General features: G+C 39.8%; 1 protein-coding gene across 5 annotated transcripts in view; it reads right to left on the bottom strand.

Annotated features, from left to right (window-relative positions):
- sema5ba (sema domain, seven thrombospondin repeats (type 1 and type 1-like), transmembrane domain (TM) and short cytoplasmic domain, (semaphorin) 5Ba) overlaps window positions 1–16,318 on the bottom strand; it is a 229,250-nt gene that overhangs the window by 137,291 nt on the left and 75,641 nt on the right. For all 5 annotated transcript variants that reach the window (XM_044132807.1, XM_044132811.1, XM_044132808.1 and 2 more), the window contains one exon: window positions 8,545–8,790. In XM_044132807.1, coding sequence (XP_043988742.1) covers window positions 8,545–8,790 — 246 coding nt within the window. The remainder of the gene's footprint in view (window positions 1–8,544; window positions 8,791–16,318) is intronic.

A 16,318-nucleotide genomic window follows, 5' to 3' on the forward strand; every position in this document is an offset into this window, starting at 1 on the left:
AAAAAGTTACTTTTAGTGTAACTTAGTTACTTTCCAAATCAAGTAGTCAGTAATCTAACTAAGTTACTTTTTCAAGGAGTAATCAGTAGTCCGATTAAAGTTACTTTTTCAAAGTAACTATGCCAACACTGTATGTGGTTAACAAAAAAGACAGAATGTTTATAAAAGAAATTTAATAAAAAGTAAAATAAATGGAAAGAGACTGGAAGAGCCCAGGAAAGAAAATCAAAGAGGAGGAGCTTGGGGAGGAAAATAACTTCTTAAATAAGAGATTATTTAAGAGAACTGTAAATATCTAAAGAAAAATAAACAAAACACGTTTGCCTTCGAAACATCAGTAACTATAATTCAAGCGGCCGACAGAAACTGTGAAGCAATTGCTAGTCATCAGGAAAAAAACTCCTCCTCTGAGATTTGAAAAACAAACTCAGACCCGAGCCAAAGGTCCGCGCTCCCTACCATTACTGTTCGACACGCACCAACCTTCCGCAACGAAAAAACACTCCTCCCCACGGAGTCGTGACGTCTTTTACGAACAAGCCGACCCCTTTTTGTCCATAAACAATTTACGGAGCCCGATAACGTCGTAATCCACAGCCTCTCCATGAATCCTCACAAAGTCGATTCCAAACCCTGGAACTCAGCCCCCATCGTGCCGCGCTCTTCTCAGACCCGCACCGCAGCCTCTTGCTCCAGGCCCGGTATCATCCGTCTAAATCAGGAGCTGGCGGCCCGTACAGTGCGAGGCCGTGGGCGGAGGAGGTCACTTGAATCCAGAGCTGTTGTCCTGAAACACCGCCACGGAGTCTGGTAACAGTGGAGATACAAATATCAGGCTGCAAGAGCCTCCAGAAGAATGATACACTACGATGTCGGAGAGCTGGCTTTGAGTGCCGCCGCGGCAACTCTCTGTAAACCTGGAATATTAATAAATGTAATGTGTAAAAACTTGTTTCACTGGGGAATAGTGACGGGGTTTTTTTTCCTGAAAACAACACAGACTTAAAAAACAAAATCATACTTTTTGTGACCAACTAAATGTGCTTATCTGTTTCTCAGACATATTTCCAAAACACATTTTCCTATATAGCGTCTGTGAATTCTTGACTTATGGCCAAAACAGCGGTCGGCATGGCAGCGGCCATGCTGGCTGTTAATCAGCAGCTCTTGCTCAGTTTACCCTCAGGTCTAGGTAAACATGTGTGCCTAATTTGATGAAATTCCTTAAAGCGTTTACGAACACAGGAACCTGGGACTGTTGCATGTTTCCATGAACGACTGCGGCATCAAAACTGGATATTACTCACATATGAGATTGGACAAAAATATAACTACAATCAACAAAAACTGAAAAATCAGCCCAACTTTGTTACTTTTCTTGGTGTAGTAGGACATCTCAAATGTGCAAAGTGAACCATTTCATAGCAGTCTCCTCAGAAAGCAAAACTCATATCTTATGTAGAATTACAGTGATATATTCCAAGCCTTTATTTGTTGTACTTTTGATGATTATGGCTTGGAGATAATAATAATAATGATAATAATAATAATAATAATAATAATAATAATAATAATAATAATAATAATAATAATAATAATAATAAGAAGAAGAAGAAGAAGAAGAAGAAGAAGAAGAAAAATAAAACGAAGTGTCTCGTAAAATACTGCCACAGTACTAACTTGCTGAAAATGGTATGTCTATTCAAATAACTTTTTGTGGTTAAAAGTAAAATACAAACAACTTGTTAGTATAAAAAAGAAAAAAGTGAGACTTTCAGCTACTTCCATTCACTGCTGTTATGTTTCTCACAAACCTAGCATGCTCACACAGTCGATCCTTACTGCACCACAGCTCAGAGAGATGTGACTGTCTCTGACACAACCATGCGCATCTGGGCAGCAATCATGGTCACAAGTGGAGCAGACATTTAGACTGGGAGAATATTTGTTTTTGTTTTGAATTATATTTTTGTCTCAAGTTAATACGTTATTGTGGAAAGTCAAAGACAAACTGGGCGTATGCTGGCAGAGAGAGAACTGTTTGTTAGCTCTCTCCCTGACTGAAATCACCACATTAATATCAGCCACATAAAATCATTTATGCATTGATGTCTGAGTTTGTTTTTCCCTGCGAAGACCTGCGTTCCCTTGGTCTTCTTGGCAGCATCGTATTCAGATTATTTTTGGTTTTCTTGTTACATTTTTTTCTTGACTGAAGACATAAAAGCGATTGACAATGACAACCAATACAAGCTACGAGTCTGTAGTTGCAATAATGATGAATTCCCGTTTTTTTTATTTGATGTTTTTTTTGTGAGAAAAAGTCTGCCATCAGCCCAGAGTTCTTAAACATCCAATCTGCTGTCTGATTTTTGCATAGAAGTCGGCATAGAATCCTTTTTTTTTGTTTGTATTTTTGAGCGACACACCAGCTTTAAATTCAGACGACAAACATAATTAGCCTACATTTGATTTTACAGCAGGGCGCACGCTCTTTTCTTGCTTGAGCTTGAGCCTAAAGATGCCTGCGTTCTCAGCTCGCTCTCTGTGCTCTCCTCCAGGTGACTGCTGCAGAGCTCCAGAAAGCCGGTGTAAAACGCTCATCAATCACAGAGCCTAATCTCAGGTTCTCGCTGGCACCTTCATTGTGCGAGCCTTTTCTATAAGGCCGCCTTCACATAATGTCCCCCCGCTCAGCCGCCTTTTGACAGAGCGGCGGCCCTGCAGCTCCCTGCCATGAGGGCCATTCTCAAGTGGCACATCTTTGAAGTGAGAGGCAGCGGTGGAGCTTCGGCTAATCTGGACATCTGGAGGCCCAGAGGGTGAAGGCGGACAAGGGCCAAGGACGTGGCATATAGGTGGCCGCAGATGGCTACTTGATGTTTAAATGTAATCATTTGGATCTGAAGCAGAAGGATTATTTGCAATGGTAATCAAGAGGAAGAGATTTTCTCTTTTTTTTCTTTGCTTTTAATTGGATTTCGCCTGACTCAGTTTACATGCGTCAATAATAAGTCAGTACAGGCTTGTATGTCTAACCCAACATTTTTGGCGTAGATCACGAAGAGAGCGGTTTATTAATACTGTAATTTCCGGACTATAAGCCGCGACTTTTGTCTCACGCTTTCGACCCCGTGGCTTATACAACGACGATGCGGCTTATTTATGAATTTTTTCTAACGGCCAGTAGGGGCGCTGGAGCAGAAAAGGTAAGCGTGATACAGCTGGAATATATCTGTAGAGGAAGACTAATGTAACGTCGTGCTTTGTGCATGAATAAAATTAGCTTGAACAGACCCTCATCATGGAGAATGCAAGAAGAAATGCATATGATGCAGCTTTCAAGTTAAAAGCAATCGAGCTGGCCGATAAAGAAGGAAACAGACACTGAGGAAGAAGACTTCCATGGTTTCAGTGCACAGGAGGAAGAGGATGACGGCTCTCCATGACTTTTAACCGTATGTTATTTAAACCAGCCCTGTTAGTGTTGTTTTGCTATATTGCTGCTGTTCAGAAAGAAAAGCTACGGCATATTATTAAAACTTTGAAAAACACCTTCTGTATACCGTCTTTCTTTGTAAATATCTCATGTTTCAATGTACGCACATGCGGCTTATACACCGGTGTTTCCTTTAAAAATGTAGGGGGTGCGGCTTATAATTAGGTGCGCTCTATAGTCCGGAAATTACGGTAAATCTAGTCTTTTCTTGTCCTCGTGAAGCTTCTATACGTCACAAATGGCAAAACAGCGCAACACCAACTTCCTTTAACCCTTTGTTAAACTGAAATCTCCGCCTGGTTATTTCTGCTTATTTTAATTGTACGCAGTTCTTTAAATGTCCTGTGAGACAATATATCTGCCCGTTTATCCATAACAACTGGAACTTTCGATATCTACCAAGTTATTTCCGTCTATTGAAAGCCTGTCGCTCAGATTAAATTCACTTCCTCCTACGGCAGGAGTGAAATTACCGTAATAACGCGAGATTGGCTGGAAAGCGCAACGTCTCCCCTTTCAGAAACCGTCGGAATTTTTCAGAGAGCGCAACGTGTGGCGGAATTACGGTACTGCAAATTTGGCTGGATCGTCTGCGCTTCGTTTAGGACTTAAAGGTTTAAATCAAGACTAAAAATGCCACTTGTTGCCTTTGAACTGTTACACTGGTCAACAGCCAAAATACTGTCTGGAGTTTCTCCAACTGTTTTAGGGTCATTCTGATGAGCTGAATCCAAAACTCCCATTGGATTTGCTCAATCAGGTCAACTTCCTGAACTATGGATGCAACGGGAGCATCAAAATGCACAACTTGTCTGTTTCCTGAGGATCTGGGATCAATGAGTGAAGAGCAGGAGCAGAGAGAAGAGACGAAGAATTTCACACAATGAAGACGTAATGTTCAATTCACACGTACTTACCCTTATCGGTGTTGATTATTCAATTTACAGAAAATCCAAGTTTGTATTATTTAATTAATACACTCTTATTAGAAAACTTTTTTTTTTTCTCCTAAAATATCTTTTGGATGAGAAATGTGAACAGAGATGAACTGATGATGTCACAAAAATGTCATCAATTTAGTCATAAGATCAGATTTCTATAAATCAAATTAGAATAAAAACCTGACCTGACCGAGAAAAATGGAGGTCATGTTTTGATCCAGAGGCACAAAATAATCCTAAATTCAGTTGAAAACAAAACAGACAACTTTCCAAAAATTTTATTTTGTAACTCCGTGTAACTAATGGAACTTTGACCAACAAATACGATTGGTTTTTATGTTTGTGACGATGTCTCTCCATGAAATGTAACGTTTGCTCTCAAACTGGTGACTGTGTGATGTTTTTTGTGACTTTTTGATTTTGTGTTTCTTACGACGGAAACACTCTGAACCGCCTCGTTGCCGAACTGTGCAATGCAAAGAAACTCGATTGATTAATTGATTTTTTGAGTTCCAATAAAAAAAAAACCTTTTCAACGTTCCTGTCAGGGTTCCAGTCACCATACAGCACTAAGACTACGATGCATCTAAAACATCTGTTTTGGTTTTACTAAATGTAGACAGAATGAGAAAGTGAGTGGCTCTGTGCGGTACGTTGCTAAATATGTTCAGGTTTTATTCCACAGATTAGGACAGTGTGTCATTTGGCAGTTGTTATGTCTCATGTGGGGTTCCTCAAGGCTGCTCCCTCGAGTCGTTTTTAATTAAATAAATAAAAGCTTCTCTTTGCACAGACATCACCACACAATTGCTTACCACACACATGCTGATGCCGTAATGCTTTATGTTTCTGTGTCAGCACAGTCACTAAGACAGCATGTCTGTAATATCAATGAGCCAGTTTCATGAATAAAAAAATATTATTGTTTAAAATTCCAGCATTCCAGAGGCAGAGTACAATCTGAACCGGTCACGATTCCATCACAGATTCCTTGAATTACGAAATACTCAGGTTTTACTGGCATTTTTTATGTACTGTCTGTCTAATTAGATTTTTCTTACCCTCTGTTCCTCTTTTTTGCTTTCCATTTAAAGATGGTATTAAACCTTCTTCCCTTGACTCGCATGAGCCAAAATTGAGATTTGCAACATGGATGAACTGGCTAAGGAGAAGAAAGAGCAACTTTAAGAGTCAATGAAGAAATTTTAAAAATAACTCCAAAGAACATGTTTGCAGAATTGCTTGGCAAGGCAGAGTGTCTTCCAAAACAGCTCCCTTCTTTTTGTGTATGTGGGTGTGTGTGGGTGTCTTTATCTGCGATCCTCACCACTGATCTTTTTTTTTTTTTTTTTGTCTTTCAATCTTTGTTGCAGCTCTTGGCAGATGAAACGCAAACAGCCCTATTCAAAAATAAACACAGCAATTTGAGCATTTTGACATTTCATTCTGCCATATCTGGTGGTCTGTGCTTCAAACCATTCCATTTCACACTGTGAGGAAAACAAAAAAGAAAAAGAAGAAGAAGAAAAAAAACAAAAACAGGTTTCTTGTGCTGCTGTGCAGATGAACAACCCGGATAGTGGGAGGGTTTTTAACTGCACAATCATTTCTACTTGGTCATTTTGTGCTTTCGTGTTTATTTTTATAGATGCAGCCTGTTGCGAATGGATGCCAAACAGTGGGCTTTTATTGCAGCTGACATGATGACACTTTCATTCATGTACATATAAAGATTAAAAAGGCATAGAAACATGCCAAATCCATTCAGTGATTTCATTAATAAATCTCCTTCAGTGTACTATAAGCCTGGTGGGCCGCCAGGCTTTACTTGTGCCCCCACCAGGCTAACTAAGCATTGCTCATTATTTAAATTTTTTCTTAACGTTTGCATATTTTAAGATGCGTTGTTTGATCATGTAAATTTTGAGGCAGCCATTTTGTATGACGGATGATCAAAAGGGATGAATAAAACAACTCCATTATGTCGAATGTGAGTTTTTGTTTGGCTTTTTGGTGTTAAGGCATTAATCTGCCAATGTTCCAATAACACAATTATCAAGTGATATTTTCCACATTTTGTGTCAACTTTGAAAAATGTTTAACTCAAAAACGAGGTGAATGATGAATGACGGCCCGAGCGGCACGGCCGCCGGACTTCGCAAGTTTTCTGTGGGAAACCTTGACGTTGTTCTGAACTTTCTTAAACATAACCATAACTGGGTCTGATCCGACTGATAAAAAACATTTCTCACATTAACGCTGGAAGGTCAACCCTGATTTCTCCAGTTGTCTTCAGACAGGTCACCACCAGCAACCCATGCTAACAACAAGCATCTACAAGTTGCTGTGGTTATTTGTAGTATTTATTAACTGTTAACCAGGCACTTTAAGGCCACATTACAGCAAAATGAAAAAAAAATCAATGTTCCAGCGAAAAAGCTGCTATTTCTTGACCATTTATTTCTAAAACTAAAAATCGCTTTCTTCCATGCAGATGTTGAAGTCACCAAGGAGATATTTTCATGTATTTGGCTGTTTTTCTGTTCGCAGGGTTTAAAAAAAAGCAACAAGGCAGATTTTCACTAAATAAATTTGATAAATGGACGCAAGAAATCCATTAAAACTACGCGTGTGTGTGTGGAGGCGTGTGAGTGGGTGTGTGTATTCAGAGACTTTGTTGCACTTCAACCACACTTTATATGCTCACTGTTACATTCAATACTACTGGTATATTGAGTTAATCTTTTATGCTTTTGATTTTGTTTGTTTTTTTCACATTTCTGTTTTTTATTATTTATTTTTTATGCAAAATAAATAAACAAATAAATGACATCACTGCAATCTTGTTATGTTCTCTCAACATACCGACAATTATGAATCTCATGTCGTATGTTTTGGACACTAAAGTAGGTCAGTTTGGTCAAAGTTGAAAGTGCTGTAGAAAATGCCAGCTCAGACTCACTGCACTGGTTTCCAATCGTTTTTTGCTCCGTCAAAAAATATGCAAAGTTAAAAATGTACAAAAATGTTCAAATCAAATAAAAATCACACAATAATTTTACTATAAATCATTCATTTTTGGTGAATTAAACATGCTATATTTTCTTGAAACAAAGTGGATCCCGGGGAAATATTCTGGAAATATCCTGGCTTACATGATACCTTTTGAATTCTGTTAGCATCTTGTTTGTTTACTTGTTTAGACCACTTATTTAGTGATAGCTTTTCCTTTAGTTTCTTCTCTAAGCTGCTTCTGTTCATTTCTGTGTCAATTAGTAATTTCCCCTCAATCCCCTCACCAGAAGCTAAAAGCCAGTTGTTTCTTTAACTTCTTGTCAGATCTTTCTATTATGCTACCCCAGTCCTTCACTGTAAAGTCTGCTGCTTCCTGTGCCTTCTGTTTCAAGTTTCTCCTTCTTTTTTCTTTTTAAAATTTATTTAGAAGCACTTTCTTCTTTAACTCTGCCATCTTTGCCGCCTCGCTGCTTTGTGATGACGCAGTGGGAACGAGGCGCTTTTAATACGTTTGTTAAACACTGAAAACGCACGAAGGCTCAGAAAATTTTATGAAGCTCTACTGCTACTATCTTATGGTGATAGGACAAAAAAAAAGCAAATTATTTTTAAGATATAACACACTAACATATAAGTGTACACGTGGAGAACGATTTTTTTTTTTTTATCGAGACTTAATGGCCACCAAGACGCCACTTTCTGCTGAAGTGAGCGACATAAATGTGGGTCGTCGTCCTGACAAATTTGGACTCTCTGTCATCCCATATTTAAACTCCAACCAAAAACAGAAGTTCTGTCCTATGTTTCTTGAATCTCTGATTGTTAAAAAAAGAAAGAAAAAAAAGTTTTTCCCCGCCTCAACTAAACAAATGGACAGGATGTAAAGGTTAGATTTTTAGGAATATCTTGTGGCGAGACGAGTCAAGACTGTGATTTTTAAAGCTGTTTCGACCACTTTATCCAGGATTCTAAGTAATGCAGACTTCTGTACCAAATGACTTAAGTCCTGAAGTTCTAGCTTGAAACAAGTTATTTTAACTTTACGTAGAAAAGTATGCAAAAAAACAAAGAGTTTGGATGACGTCAGACCTTGGATGGAAACCTTTGGATGTTCTTTCTTTGTGCACTCAGGCTGGGTGAGCGGGTCGAACAAAGGCGTGGTCGGGCTCGTCGGGACCGCCGAGTTCTGCGCGCAAACAGCTGGGAAGAGGAGGAGGAGCTGGAGGAGGAGGAGGAGGAAGAGGCCAGCCAGAAACGAGGGGTTGGAGTCCTGTGAGGACGCTGTCATGGTGATGACCTCTCCTCTAACTGCCAAGGTGGGCCTCTGGGGAAAAGCTGGAGAAGAGAGGAGACGACGTCAGCGCCGCGCCATGCAACATTCTCACACCTGGCTTCAAAAGAGACCGGGCTCTCTTTGTCGCTTCAGAAATGATTTCCACCCTCTAACCTCGGGAGGGGGGGGCTCCGCTCTGAATGTGGTGCGGGAAAGTACAGACAGAGGAGAAAAAAAAGAGAGAGATGCAAAGGAATACACTTTTTTTGGGGGGTGGGGGGGTGGGGGGGCGTGGGGACGAATCACTGCAGGATGAATGAAAATGGAAGCCAGATAACGAGAGGGTGGCTGGTAAGACGAGATAAAAGGGCTGAATAGACTAAATACAGAAAAATGAAAATGAAAGCGGGAGAACTGAAGGTACAGAGTCTATGAAGGACAAAGAATTGAAAAACTGCTCAGGAAGCAAACGAGTGCTGTCAAAGAAGTGCCTGACCCCTGACCTTGGAACAATTAATCAGTCTTGCAATTAAACTTCGGAAGTTCATTTAATGGCTGATTAGGATTATGAAATCGAGTGGGACGGTTGACTATTCAGTGAGATTTAATGATGCAAAAACAAACTGATATGAAATTCTCCTTTGAAGTGAGCTGAGAAAAAAAGAAAAAAAGAAGAAGAAAACGTCTGAACGACTCTGATTTCTGTCTACACCCGACGTTTTTACGGCACGTGATACATCTCACTGCATAAAATGACTTTCCATAATTCTTTCACTCCAGTATTCAAATATTAGGCCAGCAGAGCTACAAGAAAACGACCAGAGCTCGAAAAATACACACACACACACTCAGGCACTCTTTTACTTTCTAACTAAATGTAATCTCTTCCAGTCATAACTTATGAGTCTACGTTGATGAGCTGAGACCAGCAGTTCATCATCTTCCACCCCGCACTCCTCAGTGTTAGCTTAGCGAGGTGTAATGTCGTTAAAGTAGATTAAAAACCCAGATCGCCAACTTTCCGGAGCACTTTGACTCTGTTACATCCCTGTGTTGTGTTTTCCTCACTAATGCTTCAATCAATAAAAAATTATTAGCCGGGTTGAGTTGCAAATCAACCATATTGCCCCGCAATCAATTATCCCACTTAGAGTAGCGGCTGGCTAATTAGGCGAATGCACGAACGTCGTCACGGCGAATGGGTTAAAGCAGATGAAAGATTTCTGAACCAGAAGTGACTCTTTTATTGCTGTATTTATCAATTTATCGCATCATTTGTCACTTATTGTGGTAAATTTCTTATCACGACAACAAATCTGATTTGTTCTTGTCACAATAAAGGATTTTTAAAGCCACCTAAAGCTGTCCGTGTTGTCAAGGTTGCTAATTTTACCATTTATTTCCTCACAATTTGTTCAATTGCCATTCTGAAATTTTAACATAAATTTGCAAATATGAGGGAATAAATTTACTGTGTGCAGCTTAGTGATATAATTAGCACTTATCTATGTGTTACGCTTCTTTACACCCATTTGTAAAGAAGCGTATTACAAACGGGCGTGTTTATTGAGCGCAGTTACCTGGAAAAAAAAAAAAAGAAGTTCTTTTTGTCACTTTTATTATTGTCACAAACATTAGTGCAACAATATGAGATGATAAAATGCCAAAGTCACGTCCATGAAGATTATATTTATTTATTTTTTCACTCTAGATCTCTGTCTGTGTGCCGACTAATCGCTTTTTTTACCATTTCATTTTTTACATTAGTTCAGTATTTTCCAATGATATAGTCACTACAATCTAACTGATTTCATTTGGAGCAAAACTGTAACAATAATTCCTACTTTTGCTGCCTGTATGTGTCTTTGTGGGCTTATGGCAAATCAGTGAAAAAGGTCTTGAAAAGAGCGATGGATGGCGCTACGTCAGTTTCCACACCGTGAAGGTTGTGAAAGGTTTACAAGAAGTTAAGCAAGAAAGAGTGAAGCTTCTCCAGCTGACACTTCTTACAGAAAACTCTCTTCTCTTCAGCACTCCCTCATTAACATGACTTTATATCACGGAGTCACAGTGAAGGAATACTTCAGCGGTTTTGAAACTGTAACTTTTAATGCCTAAATCTTAGCGCGCGCCTTTAGCAAGAGCACATGACCGAGTAACAACGGCACCGACAATGACAATGAGTAGATTAAATAAAACGACTTTAATGTGCTGTGAAATGTGAACCAAATGGTCGGTCGTGGCAGAGGGGTCGGATATCAAACCATCAACTCTACAGGAATGCAAAACAGAACGAAAGAGTGGCCGCCGAGCCCGAACTGAGGAGAGAGCTAGACAAACGTTATGTTCATGTGAAGTAGAAATGTGTACAAATTGGGCTTATCGTTCTTGTTTTCTTTCCCCTCACTATTTGAATTATGAGGACATTCACCACAGACACACGTGGTTGGTGTCCGGCTTCACAGTTAGCTACTGTAACAGCGTTAGCTGAACGGGAAAGTGCTGGTCAAACACTGTCAAAGGTCTTCCTTCCTACATCCTCAATCAACAAGAAGGAATTGTTTTTGACACGACAGAGTAAATGTCAACTTTTGGTAAGTGGATTTGCATTTCACATTCAGATTTTGCCCTCAGCAGGATTCATTGGCGAAAACTTTAGAGAGAAGCTATTTTTTTTCTCCTTTTACTTTCGACGCTTGTATCTTATTTTGTCAGCAGATTTGGTGTTTTTTTTTCACTTTGTCCTTGTACTTCTTTGTTAAAGTACGGCACTTCCTTCGCATGCAATGATGTGAAAGACCAAGCGTGACTAAATCCTGTTCAAAGAGTGTTTTGCCCAAACAGACTGTGAGGATGAGGAACTGCATTTCCAACCCTCATCTCTGTCTGGCCAACAGAGCAGCAGTCTGACTGCGGGTTGCAGAAGTGAACTGATGTTCTCGGCCGTTTATTTTACATAAAGGCTGGTCTTGTTTGTATCTTTATTTCCACTCGATAAAAGCTCTGAGAGGATGTGAAAAAGTATTTGCTCCCTTTGGGATTTCTTCGGTCTTTTTTTTCCTCTTCTGTCACATTTAAACGTTTCAGATCGAACAGGTTCTCACATCACTCGGAGATAATCAAGGTAAATACTTATTACAGTTTTCAGATGATGACGAAGGAAATAAACTCGGCCCCAAGTGAATCTCCCACAGCCCAAATAGATCTAGTTTTCATTGAAAAGATGGGTTCAAATTCAGCAAGCAATTGTGAAAAGCTTAAGGAAGGACGCGCAAGATGTTTATTCTGGATCGTTAAATCAAAAAGGTATTTGTTCTAACTGCCAAAGAAATATAAACTAAAGGTAAAAAGGTAAAGCGAAAATATTCCAAGCAAAACATTTTCATAATGCTAACTCACTCGATGTAGAAAAAGTCTAATCAAAATTACTATCAAGCAGAAAAAATCAATTTGCCTTAATAATTTTGGCTTTGGCCTCATTTAACAGATAATATAAGTCAGACAAATTTCTCCTTTAACAAATAAAATGTTCACTTTCCTCTAAACACAAGGTGAAGTCTAATTAAGAGCCTCATGACGTTTATTTTGTGTCTAATGGCATTATTAAATCGCACATCGTATCTTTGACTGGATCATTAGACTCTATTAGGCGCTGCAGAATATATGAGGCGATGGCTTGCCGTACATCCACCACTGTTCCCACTGCTTCTGTATGAGAAAACTTCATTTTCCAAACGTGTGTTCAGGTATTATTTCTGCAGCTCAGTTCAGTGTCACTGGTATCTTTCTACATTAAAAGCTTTTCTGTTTTTGATGTAAAAGTTTTACAAAAAAAAAACAAACAAAACTTTTATCATTCATTTTTCAGACAGCGACTCTAGCTGGATGTGCTTCAAACATTTTGAGCTTTTACGTTAATTGTCGAAGACTTGAGTGTTCAAAGCTGGTTTTACTTCAGATGGACTGAAATTAACTTTTATCTCAGAAAACGGTTTACTTTGGCTTTAACCCACAAGTCCCCTCAGTGGGGAGACGGGGTTAGCGCCTGGATGTCGGGCGTCCAAGTGAAAAACTGGCAGGGCCCAGCCACGGACAGCTGGTCACTCTCCACGCCGGGTCCCAACATGCGGGCAGAACCGATGCATGCTGTGTGCCAACATCAACTCCTGAGAACGAGCTCGCTCCTTCCCTCTGCGAACAGAGTGTGCGTGAGGGAGGAACGACGACTTAAAGCCACTGCAAAGAGCCCTTAACAGGGTCCATCCAATTTCCCGTCCCGCTGCGTGGAGAATCACCGGTAGCTTGTCGTCGGCGAGGAAGCTTTACGGTGGGCACGGCGCCGACAAGGTTGTTTCAACAAACACTGACATGCAGGTTTCCACTGTAAAAGACTGGCAGAGCCTCTGGTAGTCACTCAGTCAGACACAGCGAGTCGATGACAGGGACTGCAGGTGCCGAGAACTTATGGGCAAGCTGCGTCGATCCCAGAGCTCAGGATTTAAGAGAGAAAAGTACAAACACTGCAGCAACAAAACACGGGAACATGACAGGATTTATTTAACCTTCAGTGATCAGGCATAGAAATTATGACCACAGAGAGGGGGAGAGATAATCTCTCTCTTACTGGAGGGTGAATTACAGGTTCTAAGTGAAAATGTTGGATTGTAGACGTTGTATGAACTGTATATGTTGCGTACATGTTAAATACTTTGACCGCAGTGCTTATTCCTAAATTGCTGCCTTTTGTCTTGTTTGGTTAAAATATATTTTCAAAAGTTAAGATCTGATTGTACCACACATTGTTAGGGTCACACTAAGAAAATATTGTTAAAAAAAATCAAATTGTAAGAAAAAAGTCATTAAATTACAAGAATAAGGTCGAAATTTTGAGAATAAAGTTGTAGTTTTTCAAGTATAAAATCAAAACTAAATAAACTTTATTCTGGTAATATTGATGTGATTCATGAAAAATAACTTTATTCTCATACAGTTTCAACTTCATTCTTGTGTAATTATGTCTTTATTCTCAATTCTTTGTATTTTGTCTTGTTTTTGCACATGAGTGGGGCAAAAATAAGAAGGGGAAATATTTACATGTCAAGCACAGATGAAGGTCTTCCATACATATTTACTTTTCAGTTTACTTTTTCATGTTATCAAATTCAAGTTGATGAAAAAAAAAAAAAAAGAAAAAAAGGAAATTTAATGCTGTATCAATTTCAAGATAAAAACTTGGTATTTGCTGCACAGTATGAAACCTAAACAAAATGGTTTCACCTATTAGGGATCCTCTTAACACAGTTTAAGAAAAAGAGAAAAAAAGCTGAGTAATAGACTCTCTCAGTCTGGCTCTCGTACAGTAAAATACCCAGATTGCTAAGTGCTTTAACGCGGAATAGAAATTGATTATCACGTTCCTAAAGTGCTCCGGCTTAATTATTCTAATAAGACGGAGCATTTGAAATGTAAAGTGTGCCTTCTCCCCTGTGGATGTGTACACTGAGAACGTACGGCAGGAACTCACTTCAAGCCTGGTGTTGGTAAAGGCTGAAGGCAGAACAGCTTCTGTTGAGGTGAGCTGCATTGATGGAAACAGTTTGCTGTAAACAACCCAGAGCCACACAAAGAATAAAACCCCGCTCTCTTCTCTTCTCTGCAGCTCACGACACAAAGTGCACCGTGGCTTGGAGTCAAAGGTATTTTTGGAAAGCTCAACCCAGATAAATAGAGTAAAAGCGCTTTTAAAAGAATATATAATAATCCAGATGGCAGTCTGTAAGTCTCAACTGTTCCCGTGCAGGCTGTCAAAAGTCTCTTCCAGCGATTAAAAACGTCACTATGGCAACAGAGCGACGGGCTTGAAGTCGAGCGGCAGGAAACCGGGCCGACTGCATTTCGGCTCCAAAGGAAGCGGCGGCGAGTGGAGGTCTGCTTGATGATGCAACACGGAGACAGGAAGTGAAGTGAAGGGCTTCAGACCGTAAACACAAACGTAGAGTAGTTGAGTCCTGAGAAATAAACTACGACTCTCTGAAGTGACTGGAGTGTGATCTGCAAGTTCACATACCGGATCAGAACTTGCTTAAAGTCCAGAGAAAACTTAAGTCACGTTTTATGAGATTAGCAATTCAAAATTCTCATCTAAATTCACTGATTACAACTTAAATATAAGTTCTTCACTTGCTTAACTTTGGCAGCAAACATTTCAGCAACTTTTCTGAAACATTTAGTTGGATAGATATCGTCCGTTATTCACCTTTTGTTGTCTGTCGCATCATAAAACGAAATCGTTTGTGTTCAGTCTGCCAGGGTTGTGCAGATTCAAGACTGAACTACTTCAAATAAACTTTAAAAGTCACAAAAAGCCCTTTGACCTTTTAATAAGTTCCAGTTCATTGTGAACGTGTTCATAGCAATGTTAAAAGCCGAAAATGATGACGACTAAAGTGTTGACCTAAACGCAAATCGAAACAAAAGCATACTTCAAATGTATCAGATTTACTTTTCTTTTTTTTGCTACATGAAATGAGACATGCAGATTATCTTTTACTAAAATAAATCACCAACAACGTCAGGAAGTTCTGCACCTTCTGAGGTTACTTTGGAAACCTGAACTTGGACCTGCTTACTAACCGAAGCTGCGTGTTTTTGGGGTGTTGGGCGGAAAGACCACGGGTCAGAAATCGAACCCGGGAGGGGGGCCTTCGTTGCTAGGCAACAGTGCTACCGACTGTGCCGCTCTGTAGCTCCTACAAAAACTTCAATATTTTGAAAAACAAAAAACAAAAACGGAAGCAGAATTTAACTTTTGGATGACCCAACACACACACAAAAAAAAAACTACAATAAAACAATATCATATCAGTCAGACTATAAAACCAAAAAAGTAAATGATTCTAAGGTGGACCTTTATTTGGCGGACTCTATTTCTTGGTCCAGTTTGTGTCCATCCTAATTCTAACACCAGTCATAAAACTCTCTCTCCTCCTCCTCATCTTCCTCATTTGCTTTGGACGACAGAGCGGACATTAACAGACCAGGAGCGTCCAGAGGCCATACATGCCGCACTCGCCTCTTCATTTCCACCCATCTTGTAAGGAGGTTGCCTCTAATTACAAGTCAGCGCCAACTCCCTGAGCCCAATCTCATCAGACTGTTACGACAGTGATTAAATTGCTTCTGGTCCGTCGGGGAGCGGCTATATGCGACTTTTATGCGACGCGTGGAAAGGAGTCTGCGTGCGAAAAAAAAAAAAAGAGCAACGTGATGCTTTCACTCCCAGATAACACATAGGATGTGTAATTGGTGATCTCAAAAGCACAGCTCCCACAGGAAGAATCTCCCCTTTCCTTCAATTTGTTAGAAGTGATTAGACGTCATTCCTAAGCGTCTTTTTTAGCAGCGTTTTTTTTTTAAGTCGCGCCCCTCCGGAGCTCTAAGTGCGTGAAAAATGGCGCGCTCGCACACAGGCCGCCGCGAACCTCCCAACGCTAATCATGAGCTCTTCACAAATAGTAATGCCTCCTCTTCCAAAATGCTCCCAGGAATGATCTGTCTTGGTGCAAAAATAAAAAATAAAAAATAAAAGAA

Source organism: Gambusia affinis, linkage group LG11 (assembly GCF_019740435.1).
Source record: "Gambusia affinis linkage group LG11, SWU_Gaff_1.0, whole genome shotgun sequence".
Lineage (NCBI taxonomy): Eukaryota > Metazoa > Chordata > Actinopteri > Cyprinodontiformes > Poeciliidae > Gambusia > Gambusia affinis.